General features: G+C 39.0%; 1 protein-coding gene across 1 annotated transcript in view; it reads right to left on the bottom strand.

Annotated features, from left to right (window-relative positions):
* necab3 (N-terminal EF-hand calcium binding protein 3) overlaps positions 1 to 19558 on the bottom strand; it is a 37909-nt gene that overhangs the window by 16257 nt on the left and 2094 nt on the right. Inside the window, exons 2-6 of the mRNA XM_080495763.1 lie at positions 15249 to 15273; positions 7373 to 7481; positions 5700 to 5725; positions 4229 to 4326; positions 1557 to 1693 (exon numbers count right to left, since the gene is read on the bottom strand). Of these exons, the coding sequence (XP_080351889.1) occupies positions 1557 to 1693; positions 4229 to 4326; positions 5700 to 5725; positions 7373 to 7481; positions 15249 to 15273 (395 nt within the window). The remainder of the gene's footprint in view (positions 1 to 1556; positions 1694 to 4228; positions 4327 to 5699; positions 5726 to 7372; positions 7482 to 15248; positions 15274 to 19558) is intronic.

The following is a 19558-nucleotide window of genomic DNA, read 5'->3' as shown; positions in this document are numbered from 1 at the left end:
GCGCGGGCATTTTAGATCCGCTGCAGTTCTTGGCCGTCTATTTACATCTAATGAAAGAGTTGTGGCCTTAGACAGAAGTCCTGTATTTCAAGCAGCCTGCCCATTAGTGAGGCGACTGTCTGAACGCCATATATCCAAAGCTTTGTGCTGAAAGAAAAAACTTCTGAGGTAGCACTGATTAGCTGGGTCTTCCAGCTGCTTTGAGACCAATGCTCACTTGCTTTTGTTGATTTTACGCTGAATTTCCTGGAGACGCATATGTGTGTGTGTGTTTTGAACTGACGGTTGTGGTTTAGCAAGGCCGCCGATGCACATGACTAAAAAATACTTTTATTATGTGAAAGGCTACTTTACATATGCCACACTTTGGAATTTGCAAAAAAATACTATAATCTCCAAGAAAACACAAAACAAATATTCAAAATATCACACTAGGCTGTATTCTCACCTCTAAAGTGAAGGAATGGATTGTTTGATTTGTAAAATATTCACAATTTAATGTCTTGCTTCAATCTTTCTTAATAATCACCTGTTAAAGGTAACCTTCCTTCAATATTTCAGTTCAACCCATATCCAGGTTCTTGAAAAGAACTTTGCCTGAAAGGTGCTAAATAAATAAACGTGTCTCTTATAAGACAGGGCAGTACAGTGCAATACAATAGAGAGTGAGATCCTACACCTGCAGTTATATTTTTAGCCTTCTTCAGCTAACCTAATGTTCTCTCACTGCACTTTTCGAGACTGTGTTTTTATGCATTTTCTCGACGAAAAACACACTTGTGTGTTCACATCTGTACAGCACAAGTGATCTACTGCTCAACAAACCTTGAAAAATTGAGAAAGCCATGCACAGAAATAAAATGATGCAGTATTTATGTCCCATCCATCCATATTCTATACCACTCTATCCAGATTGCAGCTTTTTGACATGTTTAAACTTTAATTTTCAAACCTGAACAATACATTTAGACACAAATCCAGTAACTCCAATGCATACAAATATGTCCGTCCAATTAGCAACTCAATGTTTTTTGGTTTTTTTTGTACAAAGAGTTACAATAGCACCCACAGACATTTTGATCAATTCATCTATCTTATACCACTTCATCCAATTCGAGGTCAGTCAACTGAAAGGGAAGCCACTCCGGTAGACAGGTTAATAAGAGTATTTTCTAGGCTTGGCCAGTTTAATTTTATTGTGATATATCAATGGATATGGTACTACAACTATTGTTACCGAAATACTGTTTATATAGTTCACGTATGAAAAGTCAGTTCTTTTTGAAAACTATAGTATTTCCTACATGTATGAAGAGATACTGTGAACCATGCACACCACTCTGATATTATGTAAGTCGGTGGGGCTCCAGATAAGACAAATATGTAATGTGTTTGATATGATATATCAACCATAATCAGGAGTCGGTGTGCAAACTTCTCCTACTGGGTTCGGTCAATCTCTTCTCTTATCGTCACCACACATCGTGGGTTATTACTCTTATAAATAACACAAAACACAGAATATAAAGCACGCTCTGTCGTGTTTCAGTACTCACGGAGCCGGGCTGCTCTGCTCCTCCACAGCCTCCATGGCACATTGCAGGGACCTCTGCAGAGACAGCAGCTGACTGGACGTCTCCCTCAGCATGAACCTGGTGACAAACTGGCCCAACACGCTGGCGTCCTGGTACTCCTGAGTGACGGTGACACACGAAAAGAGATTAAAACACGCACACACCAATCGGAAAACAAGACAAAATAGATGATTTTACAAGTTTACCAAAACAACCACACTTGTGAAATATGTGGTGGGTCCAATTAAATCAGCCAATTAATTCTCAGAATACATGCATTATTCAGTGCAGTGTGTCCAAATACCAAAGTGCAAGAGCCTTAATGGGAGACATAATTGGAGCTTGAGTCCTCCAAACACGAACGCGATTACACATCCTCAAGGGAGTTGGAGTATAATGAAGCAACAATGCACAGCTCCCCATCAAAACTTATAATGACAAGTGGCTTTTACTGGTGATGCATCATGGGATTAGCAGTCAAGAGCGCCAGCAGACTGTAGCTGCTAACGAGTGATTGCACAATCCTCTACAGGATTCGACAGCTTTTACCAGAACAGAAGAGCAAGGTGATCTAATTAAGACCGGATGTATAATCATTCACAGCACATCTCCTTCCACTCTCCTCATTTAACAAGCACCACTGTTCTCTGGCCACTTACCACATTTTAAATCCATGATTTGAGGTTGTTACCTTAAAATAAAAGCCCAGAGGCAGTTTGAAGACATCTTGTAAAATTGCAGCTAAATAAGATAATGACTCGAGATCAAATGTTAGGCCATGCAGAATGTGGCTGCCCATTAATCTCTGTTGACCAGACTGGAACATTTTAGGCATCGGGAGGTTTGTTTCATGGACATAATATAAATTCACAAGCTGTAAAACTACAGAGGAAAACTTAACACGCTCAATCACGCTTTAATTGATGATCCACTGACAGGTCCTTGTTTTTGTAGAGTGAAACCTTTCCTGTTGTTTTTAGTATTTTGAAAAGTGTGCTTATTAGGTTCCATGTCAATCAAGCCTCCCATCTAAGTCTCAGCATGAACGCAACAAAGCTATATATATATTTTTGTATAGTTTGACATCAGAGTAACTTTTGAGCTGGCATTAAAATAAGTTCTTCCATTTTGATCTTTGGTTTATGTAGAATTTGCATCAACTGCCTTGACTGAGACACAAACACTGCATTGTTTAAGGTTAGGTATGAATGGCTGGACTCGGAGGCGGACAGAACATTTGCTATTCTGTGAACCGAACTGGGAGGTATCTCATGGACCGACTGAACTGAGGTGGACAGACTGACGACAAGCTGCTGGCCGACATACTAATAGGCATCTTTCTATATGCAGCGGTATGAGAGGAACAGACCAGAAAGGTAAAGAGCAGAAGGAGTCAAGGAAAATCCAGTAACTACTGTCAACTGCATTCAAATGCAGCAATTTAACATGAGTTGAAAAAAATAAGCTGTACTATATACTGTATATAGAGGCTGATTTTTCAACCCCCTCTCTGATCTGCAGTATATTTCTATACCTTGTGAGAACAAAGCATACCCCGTCTTCATGGTGGATGTGGATAGTATTATTTGAATAAAAGATTTGATAGAAAAAGATAACAAAGGCTCCTCGTGTGAGCGTGTGCTAGGATGCTACATTGAGCTGGCAAAAAATGTTAAAAGAATAGAGGATGGAAAACTGCTTCTCATCACCACATAGGGGTCAGTTCATTGGTCAACTGACTGACAGATGATGAATTTAGCTTTATATAGCTATAGACTCAATGGACAACAAGAAAGAACAAGGACAAAGATCATACATAAATATAACATTATAAGTAAAAAAAATAAAATAAATTTAATTAACTGGAAACAGAACTTTCTGACTTGTGGTCCAGGAGTTTAATGCACTGCACGTATATGTTGACGCTCTCAGCACTGCAATACAAGACACAATTTTTGTTTTTTGTTGTTTTTTTCTTAAGGCAGGACAGAATAGTCATTTGTTTGTGAAGAATTCATCTATTCAGATTTGTTTATGCATGAAATGACCTGCACGGCAAACTCTTCCTGAGTTGGTATTGTTTATCAGCAACAAAGGCAGAATTCTACTCAAGAACCAAAGTACACCGGCTTCAGTATCATCAGGTAGAATATTGAGACAAACCTGCTGTATTGAGTTCATGTGAGGGTATACTGACATACTCTGAGTCCACGACACAGATGATTTCATTCGTCCGCTGTGGCTGAAATATTCTGCTGTTTTTATGTATTTTGCTGGAACTGTGCATGCTGGTGTTTATTATGTGACAATGAAGCATTGAACTGAAGACATCCACTGCAAACACAACTTGTAATTTGCCTCATTGTGGAGATTCACCAAGATTAGTAATAAACAAGTAATTACTACTGATATGTGTGATGTGGTCTGGTCAGGGGAGAGAAGTATTGTTAATATAAAATGTAAATTCAGGTCTGAATGTCCATGGAGACTCAATTCATCATTATTCTTTTGGAAATTGGATCTAAATGTCCTCAGATTTCATTGTTTCATAAACAATAACATCAGAGCCACAAATCACAAAATTGAAATAAAACTAAATAAAATAAAATATAGAAAACTCAACAGTTTGCTGGCAAAAAGGATGGGATTCTTACCTCCTTAGTTTTATCCATGGCCTTTAAAATGGCAATATTCAGGTGTTCCAAAGCGGAAAGTACATTCAGATACTCTCCAAGGTGCTGAGAAAAATAATCTATCAGGAAATATGGAAACAGAGTGTCAGTGTCATTGCCAACATCAACATTTTATTTTCTATTCTATAAATCAAACTTCAATTCCTGTGGCAATGACAGATTGCAATTGTCAGTCTGAGAAAACTTGTAGAAGTAATAATATTTTGAATTGCATCCATCAATAACACAAATTGCTCACTATCTTAAGGATGTATATTGTTTGAATTATTTCAGTCGTGTGCTGGTGGAGTTTGTTTATGATAACAGTGTAAGGAGCAATGTCTCGACAGGAATAGCCGACTTTTATAAGAAAAACTAAATGCTCATAATTGTCACAACTGACAAAAATAATACCTGAGAAAATAATCAACTTTAAGATTAAATTAAACACAGTAAACAGCCGTGTAAGAAAACTTAACTAAACCGTTTGGATATAAAAGGAATGAAGCAAAGGCAGATTTTACCCTTAATTAATTTCAATGTCTTCATTAAAAACCTAATTTTATTCCAAATGAAGAGCTGCTGCCAACAACACGATTAAAAAGTGGGTGGATCAGCCGTACCTTTACACAATGGAGATTTAATCAAGATATCTTAGTTGATTTGACAATGTCATCCTAAAATAGTTGGTCAAATAGGCACAGAAGAGCAACAACAGAATAACGCTCAGTGAACTGAACCTGAGATTTCAAAAAGCATTCAGTTGTGGAAAACATAGTCAACAGTAAGAAAAGATGCGATTCCCATTCAATAAATTATGCACAAGCTTTATTCTGGGCGCAACTGGTATTTACCGGTCTCTGCCCTATTTCTTCACTTTATTCAGGCCATCTGACAAACACACATAGTTTTTTTTAGGTTCATATGAAAATTAGGTCAATGGATCATGTCGGGTGTGTCTTCTTCATATTTACAGATACATACATATATACATTTGTTTTTTCTAAAAGCATCAGATGAATAAGGATGATCGAAAGGCAAGGAGATTTTTTTTTCATAATGTCAAATGTTTTGCAAACCGTGTCTATTTGCCTTCTTGTGGACGAGCCTGTTAAATAACAAGATGTCACCAGCAGCTGCTTCGCTTTACATCCCGCAATCAGTAGAAATGGACAAACAGCTGCCTTGGTTTCTACAAAGATAACAACATTTGCCTGTGGCTGCCCTGGAATCCCAAAACAAAATAATAACAAAAAAAAAGAAAAAATCCCTTTATTTTTGGTAAACTAAAATAAACACATGGTTGTTATGACTCAGCTGGTCTTTCGTTTTGCTTTTAATTTAAAACGGATACTAATCTTTAAGACACTTTTCTGTATAAAGCCTGTGTAGAAGATGAAGAATTCATGCATTGTGACCAAGCGTAATGATCCCAAAAAGCTTGCGCACCAACCTGATAGCTTGTCAGTGTCCAGATTGCTGTAGGGCAGAGCACAAGAGGACATTAATGGGGAAAGCACAGAGAGAAAGATAATTATAAAAACCCAAAGTCACGCTGCTCTTCAGTCCTGCTCCAGAGACTCTGGCGACTCTGGAGTGAACGTTGCGTCGTTAGCCCAAAGAAGACGCACACTTGCACACCAAAACGCACCTCTTTTAGTGTTTAAACCTTATGAATCAGTAATGCCTGTGTTATTGCTACCTCGTAACTGATAAACTGTCTTAGTCGTCAGTCCCTCATTAAAATCAATACTTTGTTTAGCAGGCTATTGCATTGTGTTCCCCACAGTTTCGTATAAGCACTCCAGTATATGAGTTCCCCTTTTGCTTCAATGGCACATTGTGAGCTATTTTCACTGTCTGATGCAGACCACAAGGTTAACTGATTAAGGGCCTGTCTTATTAGATAGCTCGCACAGTGTCTGCGGCCATTTCCTTTTGTCAGCCTCTGTTGTGATGCTGTATTTTGATGGCGAGAGTTAAGTCCCATCGCAGCACTTCTTGCAGACTCCCATCACAATAACCAAAGCAACAATTTTACCTTCATAACAGTTCAGAGGGTTTATTCCGGAGCGTTATTGCCACATGCTCACCATCTCCAAATAATTACCAGTGTTGTTATTCGCAGCAAGACCTTTATTTAGACATCAGCGTTCAGCACACGCCAACTGCCTCAAAAGCTTGGAGTGTGGTCAGAGGGGTCTGCAGCCTGTTGTGTTAAACAAGTGACGGCCTTATCTCAACAGCGTGTCCAAAAACAATTTATCACACGGTGATGGAAGAACTGGCGGCGCAAACATTAAATACAGACTCGTCACTGTAGCCGAGCCAAGCAGTACTTAACTGATTGGTTCGGTGCGTCAAAGAAAAGCCTCTTATAAAGTCAATTTGAAAAACATCAATAAGTGCCAGTATGTTTGCGTGAGCGCAGTTGGACGTGATAACGATTCTGAGTGCTTCACCTATCACAATAAATTCATTATATTCCGTGTCAGACATTACACAGTTTGACAGCCGGGTTAGGAAACCTCGTTTCACCTTTCAGCGCTGGCATGTGGATAAATGTGAAAAGGCTGAAGCGAAAGAAATTTGCAAAGGGTCTCATGAATACAAATCCCTAACCTGCTGAAGACAATGAAATCAACGAGCTTTAAATAAAAAATGAAGCACTGAATCATTTCACGTATCACAGAAGGGTAGAAAGTCTTTTTCTCTGCGGCTGCAGTCAGTTACATTTTCACTCCTGAGGAGCAATTTCAGCAGCTTCCCTGAGGCGAATTTCCTTGATTGCAATTTCAGTCGAGTTGGTTTTGAAGTGTTTGGTGTAGTCCACAGTATTTTATGTCCAAGGGATGGGGGGGGGGGAAGATTATTTTAGCTTGCCTGAGCTTGGTTGTAGGGCTCTTTTTTTTTTTTTTTAACTAATCACCTCCAACCAACTATAAAGCATTTTCCTTGTAACTGATTACTTAAGAGAAACAAATCAACCCTTGTTTAAGGCACCCAAACATTTCTTTTCAGTTGTTTTATGCTTCTCATTGAGGAATAAAACAAGATTCCAACAGCATTGTGAGAAAAATATGGAATACCACAGCAGGTTCAAACATTTAAAAGTATCAAACTTACTTATTCTGTCGACCGTCTATTGAATAGAAGAGCTCCTGTAGCTCCTCAGTTGTCAGGATCCCGTCAGCAAAGTAAGTGTTGAACTCTTCAAATGACAACTTGCCATCATCTGAAAAACAAAGGGGAAGAAGACCTCAACTACTGCCTGTCACCACCCTGCTGCTTGCTATGTTTTTCTACGTTTTCTAGGTCAATACGTCTTCCTATTGTCACATTCGAACCTGCTTTTCTGTCTTTTCACGCCGTTTCAAGTTCTTTGTTTTATTGGGTTCACTGTGTTATGTGTCTGTGAACGCACCTCTATTTGTGGCCATTTATTTCCATTTAGTCTCTGTCAGCCCTTTTGACGCAACACCTCTATCTTAGTCTTTGACCCCGTTGCACTTATTTTGTTTCCCTATGATTGTGAGTTCTGTTTTGCATTATCATTAGAAAAATTCAGCTTTTGTTATGACCAGCGTTTACATTTGGGTAGCCTTCACACAAACCTGACACCGCACAGAGGAAATCTGGGGAAGGTTACCACTCATGCGTTCACATTAGGATTGTTCTCAACGAAATCCAGTACATTCATGTTTATGTCCCAATAAACACGGCGACCACATATGAGATCCAGCTATGAAAACATTGGCAACATCATTCCCTGTAATGTCAATCTCTGGTATCAAGAGTTTTTTTGTTTTTTTTTAAATTTTATTTATTATGAGAGCGTGCAATACTCAAAAACATCAACATTGTACAACCTCCAGAGTTACAAATAACACTTACTGTTCAGTCTATGGATATTTTATTTCTATTGCACTGACTCGTAGTTTGAGCCAATAAAACTAAAATCATAAACATGTGTTTACAACATTGATGCACTTTTCAATAGCGGGTTGAGAGGGCTGAAGCCTATCACAGGTTGCAAATCCAATGTGTAGAATAAAATACCCAGATAGATCATGCAAACTTTACACAGGATGACTCCATACAGAAGATCATCGACGCTACCGTACTGTGAGTTGATGGTGCAGCTAACCACTACAGTACACCACCATGCTCTGTTATTGCACTGCTATGTACTTCATTAAATAGAGCTAAAAAAAACAACAAAGAACCTTCATATTGTGAGCAGACAGGGAATTGTTCCATCAGCTGGGACTAGTTAGCTGTGAGCACAGCTTGTTGTGACAGACCATGCACAGAATTGGGAGGGATGGATGAAGATAAATCACTCGGTAGTCATCTGTGAAGAAGTGCTCCTCCGTGATCCCACAATCAATCTGTCAGCTATCACAGATTACACAGATCAGTCAGCAGCTCCCCTACCAGAGAGAAACCGCTCGATGTTATGATCCTTCAAAGAAGAGTCCAAATTAACAGATAGACGGTTTCATTGAAGAGTGCTTCTGAACCGCGACAGACACCCAGGGAACACAAATATACTGGAAGGAGTCCGGTTCCCAATTAGTCAATGCGACAGAAGAATAGAATGATCAGCGACAAAGCGGAGCCAAGATGGTCATATAAACACAGTCTGACTGTTTTTGAATCAGCGCAGGCAGATTTTTGTCACAGAAAACTGGGCAGCTACTGAAACACACACACACACACACACACACACACACACACACACACACACACACACACACACACACACACACACACACACACACACACACACACACACACACACACACACACACACACACACACACACACACACACACACACACACATCATTGTGGTTCTGATTTGACACCCAGAGGACAGAACAACTTCAGAGCTCTTTGAGGTATCTCACCACTGTCTACACGAAGACAATGTGAGACGAGAGCGGTTTAATATGCCATGGGGTTCCACTTGGCTGACTCAGCAAAGCTGAAAATTCAAGGGCAAGCTTGAAGACCATCTGTTCAACTGAAGCCTCTTTGGTGCTGCTCGTCATCACCTCTGACCAAGACTGTGTAATGAGCTGCACTTTGGCAAGATCCTATATATCTTCTTTACATGATTTTTCTCCCATCATTTAAATAGCACAACCTAAAAGATAGGAATTACATTTTTTTTTTAACCCTTTCAATGTGTATCCACATCCGTGCATTTGCCTTTGGATTAAGAACTGTAAACAACACACATGTGGGTTTTAAATATTTGGGATATTTTTTATTATTTGGGATTTATTTGGCAGTGAATGATTTATTTATTTTAATTGTAGTTCTAAAACAACAACCAACCAACCAACCCTGTTTTCCTGCATATCTGCATGATGGATGGATCTCATAGTCACTAACTTCATTTAGAAAATGTTTGGCCGTCGTGCAGTTTACTTGTAGTCTGACGCCATCTGTGTTTAGTTAGTGAACTAAGGCACTGAAGATCCGTCCACATGTCTCACTCTCTTATTCTGTCTTCACAGTGTTGTATTTGGAATGGCTCCTATATTTAGAGTGGCAAAAGTAGACAGACAGCACCAATGCTGAGAAGTGACACATCTCCATTAGATGGACTAATGACAACCATTGGCCATCTGCTCTATTTATTTTGACAGTTCTGGGTCAAATGTCTTCATCATTAAAGAGGTTAACTTGACAGCAGCAAATATACGAGTCTTGGCCTCACCGTGTTTTTACTTCTAGTATTTTAACACTTTAAAACTTTGAGTTGATGTAAATGGCTTGCTGACAAGACCAATTTTCACTTTTTACCCTATATTAAGAGCTGCACCCCCCCAAAAAAAGTAGGCATGTGTTTGGATTAGTGCCATATTCGCAGCAATAAATAGAAAGTAAAATCAAGAGATGATGGTGACAGATGGTGTTAAAGAAGGGGTATTACTAGACTTTCAAAAAAGATCTACCATCAGGTGGTGGGATTTTGTCTCTGTTATCTTAGGCTCCATACCTGTTGTTCTCTTATGAAATGATTGTTATTTATTGCATGCATCTGTGTTGTTAACTTCAGTGATGCAAATATGAAAGAGCCAGATGGAGGAATTGATGAAAACGCCTCTTTGCCAAATGGGACACTCTGATTCAGCCCAGTGTTTTTCTGATGTGGTGTTCGTCATTTATGATGTGCTATACAGCTGTATTATTCAAGAGGAGACTATGAACTGTTGGTCTGTTTGGCACTGATATATGGTATTGAACCAATGGTTCTTTAACTTCATGGCCAGGACCTCATGTCAGGACGCTGATCAATCACAGAAGGATGAGCCAATACTATAATTTGACCATTTTACATAAACAAAAACAATAAATTGTACATCTATATTTTTTTGTAAAAAGTATTCTAAGTTTAAATCAATGGTGTTGTTGGAGAAACACAAAAACAAAAAACAAAACAATGCATAGATGTCAGTTACTCTGTTCATCCACTTACAAGCCAATTAAAGCTGATATAGTATCTGGTTTCTTAAGATATTCATACCCAAGTGTCGACTGGTGCTTTGAAATGACTAAATCACTCGTGCACGGCTGAACAGCGTGTGCGTTCTCTACGTAGATAATCTGTCTAAAACACACTCAAACACACACTTGCATGCTGGTATTACCCTCATTATGGAGTCTCATGTTTCCAGGTAATGTGAGAGTAAACTGATTTTCCAGGGACAGCTTCAGAGAATGAAACACTGTGGCAAACATCTTGAATCACAGCGTGCAATCCAATCACTCTCTGCATGGAGAAATGTTTCACCTGGCTTCATTTAAAACTGAGCTCTTGTGAAAGAAAATACCTTCAATACCTTCAAGCCCTTTTAACCCAATGGGGAAAAAAAACACATTACTGTTAATTAACATAATATTCTAATGATGTGGTTGGCACTTTCTGATCACAGTGAGAGGGGATGATATTCTGTCCACTGGTTTTCTTCTCGCACTCCAAAAATAGGAGTTTGAGGTTAATTAATGACTGTTGGGTGGTGTGTGTGTGTGTGTGTGTGTGTGTGTGTGTTACGGCAGCCCATTTACTGGTACTTAGATTGTTTTCTATTCAATTCAAGAGATTACTGGTTAATTCCCTCGTTCAATTTGTGTTCAGTTTTTATATAAGTAACATGTTTTGTGCTTTTTCCCCCCAAATGTAGATAATTTAAGGTTTGTTTTGTTGTGTCATTTCATTCTTTCAGTATCACTGCTCCATCCCTTTCTTCTCCACTTTTTTGTGAAGCTTTTGTATTCTGACACTTTTTAGCACTATTATAAAATATTTCCCATAACCACTTTATCTCCTCTTTCGCCGTCTGTTGATTTGTAAGATACATTGTACATACATACATTTCATCTCATGTAAGATGCAATAATTACCATGTCAGTACAAAAAGTTTCAGTATGTTGGAGAACATTCCCAGAAAAACAGAGGCAATGTGTGATATTCCCTCAACTAAAGTGTCTCTTTTCGTGCAGAAAGTGTCATTGTATCAGAAAAAAATAGATCAAAGCTTGAAGAAAAGCAGGATGGTTAAAGGGATTTTAAAGTGTAATCATGTGAATTGCTTGTGTGCCTCTTTCTGTAAAAAAAAACCCCAAAACAACGTGATGACTCTGAATAAACTTTTTCACAAGACTCAAGTAAACAAATGAACAGGAGAGGATGTCCCATGAAGTAGGGCACAAAGTAGGTCACACTCATTGCTCTCAAAAGGTTCGTCCCATTGCAGACCCTCCTAAGTGGTTTATAAATTCCCCATCACAGCTTCAGCAGAAAAACCAGCATGGGTTAGTGAGTTGGATCTTGGTTCTTCATGATGAACTCCCATGCACTGATACGCACGCAAACTATTACAGACACCGATATTCTTAGAATCAATGCTCTACTTAGGACTCAGCCAGGCCATCTGTGAGAAAGTCTTTAGTTTTTTTTCTTCTTCTTCTAATTTTCCATCCTAATTTACACCTGCGAGGAGATGTTAGTGCTTGTAAAGTGTGTTCTTTTCTGATGGTTTGGAGGTGACTTGCCATTTTTGGAACAGATGTCAGGACAGCGGAAGGGGTCATTAAAGTCAACATTGCAAAGTCCACTCTGTACTTACATGCAGTGAGGAATCTGAGGAATACAACAGTCCCCCCTAATCTGCATCAATTCAAGCTACCTGTGACGCATTAATGCTACTTCACCAGCAGATCAGACAAAATGCATCAACTAAATGTGTGATACAACCTAATAAACTAAAAAAAAAAAAAAAAAAAACACTATTCCATGGAGTTTTGCAGTTTATTACTTATTTATCTGCTCAATACCCTTTAACTTTTAACAATTGAAACCCTCCCGTCATTAATTTCCCTCCACTTTTCATTCTATATTACTCATCATGCCCTGTGTATATGTTGCATAACTATATGTACAAAACAAGATTAATCATTTCATGGGAGAAAAAAAGTGTGTATGCACTTAAAGACCGAAATAAATGATTACAAAATGTTTACCACTGCATGAGCCTTTCACCCCTTCAAAGACTGAGTGACTGGATGTTAAAAAGGGATGTTTTTTTTTAATCAAGCTTAAAGGAAAGTGCCACAGACTAAATAACTAGTGGTCTTTTATTAGAATTTCCAATTAACCTCAATATAGGTTTATGGACTGAGGAAAGAAAACAGAAGTTTCATCCTTTGAGACAATAAAGGACGAGATGAGTTGTTTTTATTCCCACTCAGTACTGTATTATTGGCAACGACTGGCGTCGCCTGAACGCATTTTTTCTGATATTGTATATTTTCATGTTGCATATGCTGCCTGGTTGAACAACAGATGAAGAACTGTACAACTGTACAATTCCCTCTTGGTTTCCTTCTATGTTCGAAGTAGCCCCCCTCTTCACAACCATTTCATTGATGACAGTCATTTCAGCGGTGCTCATTAAAATAAGATTCAAACGGTGAATATATACAGCTGGAAGCAGCAGAACAATTCATCATGTACGAGACTCATCACAGAGATTGTTAAGAGCTGTTGAGTGGTGGTTGTTGTTTGGCGGCTGATTATAGACCCTGTTTGCAAAACTACGTCTCGCTGGTGCACACTTTCTCTTGATTTGCTTTGGCACCTCATTCCGTTTGCTGCTAGAATGAAATGGGGGGCTCTGTGGGAAGGAGAGTCTTAACCACAGCAGCAATCGAGACAAAGAAGATGGTCGTGATTACAGAAAAACAGAAAAAGAGTGTTAACAATTGTTAACTCTTTTGGCCCCGGAGGTTTTAAATGCTGTCCCATTGAAATCACCAATACATTGCCTCGCTGTATTACAATAAAAAAAAAAGAAAAATAAGAACACAAACAAGAATGTTAAATAAGTGGATCACAATTTTCTTTCTTCTCCTGGGTAATTATTAGATTATTGGAAGCTCTTTATTTCAGTGGAATATGCTTCCTCATGATTTCCATCTACAACAGTAACATTTATCAAAAATGTTTCATCAAATCAAAGCCCAAGGATAAGAATGTATTTCTGAACTATAAATTACATCAGATAACTGTGAAATCCAACCACACACACAGACATAAAAGAAAACCAAGAAACATTTGTTTTACATTTTTGAATCAAATTTTGGAATATGACACTAATCCGACAGCTGCATGACCTGCAGCGTCGATTCGATCTCATTCCCTGCGACTTGTAAAAAGTCCAGACACTCTCTCGTGTAAAATTTGATGAGACAAGTTCGAGGGGGGAAACCGGGTAGAGCCACAAGTTATTTCATTCCGGTACAACTCCCAGGGTGCCTGTAACATCCCATACTGATGATATATCGCTGCGCAGGAGTGTGGAGAGGTTACTGAGACAAATGGTACCTATAACAAACTCCCTTTGTAATACTTTCGTTTGTTTGATTGCCACAACCTGCAAACCTGCGGGCTCCTATATGCTGTCACCTCACTGGATCATTAATCTGAAGCAGCGCAAGACAGCACTCATAAAACTTCAGTTACAATCACACCCTGGGGCAAATGGTGCTCATGTCATTTTTTACGCTGTGAAGTTATGAGACGCCGTTATGTAATGTAAATATGATTCGAATCAGTGTTTCCCATTCGTGTTCCAAATAGACTCATTTTCCTTGATGGTTTCATTGACCTCCTTGGGTCTAACGCACCTGCTGGAAATGAAAGGGTGATTAACAGGCTCGGCAGAGTTTAATGGCCACCCTCTCATTCGGATCATGTGTGTTAGCGAGAGCACATTTGAAACATGCAGCTCAGAGGATCCCATTGGTCCAGGCATAGGAAATTCTTACAAAATACCACCGCACATCATGTGTCAACCAAAACCAGGGGTTTGCAGCTGTTTTTGGTTGTTGTATGTATAACCTAATATCAAAACATTTGACAGATGTAACTCAGGTGTCATTTATTGTGAGGAAAGATGTGTTTATATGCAGAGATTGAGATTTTGAGACGTGTGCAGATGCTAAAAGCCTGCAGTAGTCACATGTGGTCTTGATATAGCCAGTGTGTATGGATGTCTTTTGAAGGAGAAACATCATCTTGCATGCACTTGATGATGAAGTCATTGCAGCGGGAAAATATCTCTGCAAGTGTTACCAATGTCTCACATGAATTTGTAAACAGCACCCAGTCATCTGCGCTGGCACTGACAGAGAGGTGCTTTATTTTGTGTGACGCGCTCTTCACATCTTGACTATGATCCAGAATCTTAGCATCATTTTAATTGGATGGGGGTTGGTGGGGCAAGTTCAAGCATAAAGAGGAAAGGAACCTGACTTGATGAGCGATTCATTCAACCGCTCCCTCTCACGCTTTTTTTTTTTTTTTTTTTTAAATCATTGCCCAGATTGTTTTGACCCAAATGAAATTGGGAAAATATGGCAAAATAAGAAAAGTGCATCGTGTCAAATTTCATAAACAGGCAGCGTATTACAACATGTTTACTCACCGTTTTTGTCTGCTCTGCGGAAAATCTGGGGAGAGCAAAAATAAAAAGAAAAAAGAGAAACAAAATAGATGATTACTTCCAGTCAAGCATCAAAAAAGAGTCTCTGGCAATCAACATTCACAGATCATTAAGAAACACAGCAGTTTTTCAAAAAACATGAGCGGATGCTTGACGTCCGCAGCTCTTTTGTCGGGCTGCACTGAAGAGAAAGACCACAAGGACACTCACATAGGATGTTTCACTTACGCGTGACTCATGCCAGGTTGAATGCCAATTGGTGGCGTGTGTCAGTAAAATGTGTTTAGTAATTATCGCCTCGGAAGTAAATAGTAATTCCTGCAGAGGTGAAGGAGGCCACACAGTCATTACCTTGTCGGTGCTTCAGAAAGCTCCAATGCGATTAGTTTCTCCGGATGAAGCTTATTTTATGTGTCAACCATCTCTATGTTTGGCCTTATTTAAATTCATTGGCTTCAGGGTGATGCTGTAAACTGTTTCACTCATTGGATGCAGTGGGGTTTATCTATACATATTGTGAATTTATTATTACAATTTCTGTTGATTCTGCTGCAGACATGAATATGAACAAGTACTGTACATTCATTGCCAAGGTGACTACGGATGGAGGATGTGAACATCTGTCACTACATCTCTGCCTAACAAACTGCTAACACCGTGTACCCACTAAGGTATATTTCACGATATGAACATCAAAGCATCCTCAATGCATTCTAACATGCATGTGCAAGGTGAATTTCATTTTTAAAGTCTAATGACCTTATCTGCTGTCTCATTTACACTTCAACACAGCCACCATAAGTGTCATTGATTCCACCAGTATGTGTCCTGCTCCCACAAAGGCTTATTTCAGCTTTCAGCCAACAACTTCATGAGTTAATCTGATTCGTGACTGATTTGAGAAACTTTTAATGACAACAGTCATATTAGATTTTTGTTTTCCAATCCCAATGCGGATAAATGGTGAACGATAAGATGGGTAGCAGAAGAGGCTGCCGCTGCAGGAAGGGTTTATTGACAACACCGAATCCAAAAAGACGAGGACTTTGTGTAAGAGGAATAAAAGAAAACAATCTCTATACAATAAAGTTAGTTCTGATGGTGCCGCCCCCACTGAAAAACCCACTGCGAAATATCTACAGCATAAATGACAACACATCAATTTTCTTTGACAAAGTAGTTCGTTATTCTTGAATATAACAGAAAATTAAGGAAACATATTCTCTTTGGCTGCATGGAACGTGTGTGAATTTCTGTGTGTGTGTGTTGGCTGCATGGAACGTGTGTGAATTTCTGTGTGTGTGTGTGTGTGTGTGTGTGTGTGTGTGTGTGTGTGTGTGTGTGTGTGTGTGTGTGTGTGTGTGTGTGTGTGTGTGTGTGTGTCTTGGCAGCGCGTGCTTTCCCCGTCAAATAGACATAAGCAAACTCTTTAGTAAAAAAAACAAAACAACAACACTATAACCTTGACAACTACAACATTGTCTTGCCACAATTCACATGCATTCAAATGCGTTTCAAGATTAAAGTCCATACCTGCATGCCCACATTCTTTTTTTTCAAAAGAGGCTGGAGGATTAGACTCAAATGCCAAATAACTGCAGCTGCTAACAGATTCTTTCTTCGAGGCAAAAGATAATAAAGTTGGTGGACACAACAGTAAGGTTCCAGTACGGATGAGTCACCGGCGCAGGCTGAACAACAACACGAGGCCACACAGTGCCGCTCGTTTGCTGACGACGTAAGGAGAGCTGCTGGCGGCCTGGTTTTACACAGGATATCTCTTTGCGGTGTGCTTTGTTTGTTTTTGGCTTAATGGGAATTTAATCTAAAATAGTAATACAACTGGTGAGGTTCACTAAACAGAGTCATCGAAACAAAATGGATGAGCATGAACCATCTTTGAATGACATAAAAAAAAAAGAGACAAAGCTTGGTGGTGATGTTGACTGAAATGCCGGTGTACTTTTAATTTTAGAAAATATTTTGTATTGACAATTTTGAGATTTAATTATAGTCAGCAAAAAATCATATTATAGTTAGTTACAATTAAAATAGAAATATTAATACATTTTATAAAGTAATAAAATATAATGCTACTCCAAAACACAGTCAATTATTGTCAATAACTTTACAGAGGCCAAAAATTTACATCAAGCTGATACAATTTTAGCAAATTGTCCCATTTTTTTGGGGTGAAACGAGAGTCTACTTCAGCCCACTCAAAACTCCTCTCAGCTTTATGTTGCCTCACATTCACTTTGTTCAGCACAAACAAAAGAAAATGAATTGTTCTGAGTTCATGATAAAAGGCAAAATAATTAAACGATGAGGGACTTTATAGGTGGTGCTTAATGTTTGCTACTGCTGTGACTTTATTAATGGTCCAGGTTGTTTAAGCCATCTATTTCCTACATTATTTCCAAAGCAGCACTTTAAATAATTGGCTGTTTATTGTACTGAACTGTTGGGGCAGATTACTGTCGACACAAAAATAATAGTACAATCGTAACAGTTGACAGTCGTGCCTATTCAGCTGCTCTTGTTTCACTATAGCAAGTCATCGGATCTTGCCCCGTGTCTTTTTGCCAAATGCCCATCCTGACATAACCGGGATTCGAACCTACACGCATACTAACACACTCTAAGATCTTGACGGAACATGGTGCTCATTCTTTTAACAATAACATAGTTGTAGAGTTTTTTGATTAAAGACTGCTTTAGGTGATCAATTTTGGCTTACCAATCAACATCAATCAGATATTTGATTAGTTTCTTTTGTTTTTATCTCGTATAACAGTGGCAAAATCAATATTTTACAGAGTTCACCTTTTATCGGGCGAGTGATCATGAACAAATCTGGAGCAAACTGCATCAAAATTGGCACTTTACATAGAAAACTATACTGCAATGGTGTTTATTTTAAAAACAACTTATATGATATATGAAGTGTATCATTTTCAGAATAACACATTGTATTGGAAGGCAACAGTACTCAAATATTTATTTTTTTATTTTCTTTGTGGGGGACTAAAGTCCATTTAATAATGTACATATTTTCGAGTGTCTCTCCCTATAAAAGGTTAACATGTCAATATGAAAAAAATATATATATTTCATGTGACCCAGCTCTCTTCCAAAAGCACAAACTCAAACCACAAATCCTTCATGAATCGGTTGAATAAATAACCTGGAGACAGTAAATGTGGTCTCTGCTGCTCTATTGATTTTATGCCACTCCCTCATGTAATCTTTTCTATTGTCGGTCAGCAGGCGAGACTGACACGCTGTCAGTTTTGACCTACAAGTTATTAATAACAACAGAATCTGCCCTTTGCATTTATTTTCCATAGGTCAACAAGCTCAGGGTCTGCACTTCTGCCCTCAGCCTGTCAGCCTGCTTCACTGCAGCATCAATCCTGACTTATAACAAGAACCAGGTCATGTCACACCACTTCAGGCCACATTTCCTGTTTTTGACACTAGTCCCATAGTTTCTGTTGTCAGCGATACATTTTTTGTTTCCATAATGAAAGGAGATCCGAGTTGCGCTCCTTTCCATCTTTGACACGGCGATCCATCTAAAGAACGCTTTCTCCCCACACTGTTCATATCAACTGAGAGCAGATATTGGTGGTGGTAAACTTGTTTATCGTTTTTCTTTGTCTTTGGGCTCGTCTGTGTCAGGAGACAATAATGCATCATTTACAGCAAAACCAGAAAAGGTCAGGCCTGCCACCGTGAGAGCCGCTGCTCTGATGGCAGGTATGAAGACTTCTCTCACCCTCGGCTGACGCGTCGCTTCATTCTGTGCTTTGAGAAGATATGCGTCACATCCTTTATTCTTCTTGATGATCGATTGGACGATCTGCTTTCAGGTCTTTGGGCATTGTTTGTGCCGCTTAAGCACAGCAGCAAAGCAACAGTAGAAGGTATGAACGTCAGCAGATAGACAGATAGAACTAACATGAAAAAAGTGTGAAAAAACAAACAAACAAACAAACAAACACACTCCTTCAATTATTGTAGTGGCAAACAATCTCCCACAGCCAGTGTCAGTCTCTAATCGGTCCCTTAAAATCACTTAAAATCTATGCATGCCCCTGATTATCCTGTGAACAGGACTCAATTAACCTATTATCAATGCACTGACCTGTCCTGTCACAAACTGAAATATGTCTGTTTCACTCACAAACAAGATGCATGCTTTCAAAAATAAATAGCTCAGACATCTCTCCACCATTAAAATATCCACAATAATGACTTGGCTCACCTTGGCACAGTGGAGCAGTGGC

Source organism: Blennius ocellaris (assembly GCF_963422515.1).
Source record: "Blennius ocellaris genome assembly, chromosome: 4".
In the NCBI taxonomy this organism is placed as follows: Eukaryota; Metazoa; Chordata; class Actinopteri; order Blenniiformes; family Blenniidae; genus Blennius; species Blennius ocellaris.
The sequence above is the reverse complement of the archived record's forward strand: the minus strand, read 5'-3'. Positions and strand labels throughout refer to the sequence as shown.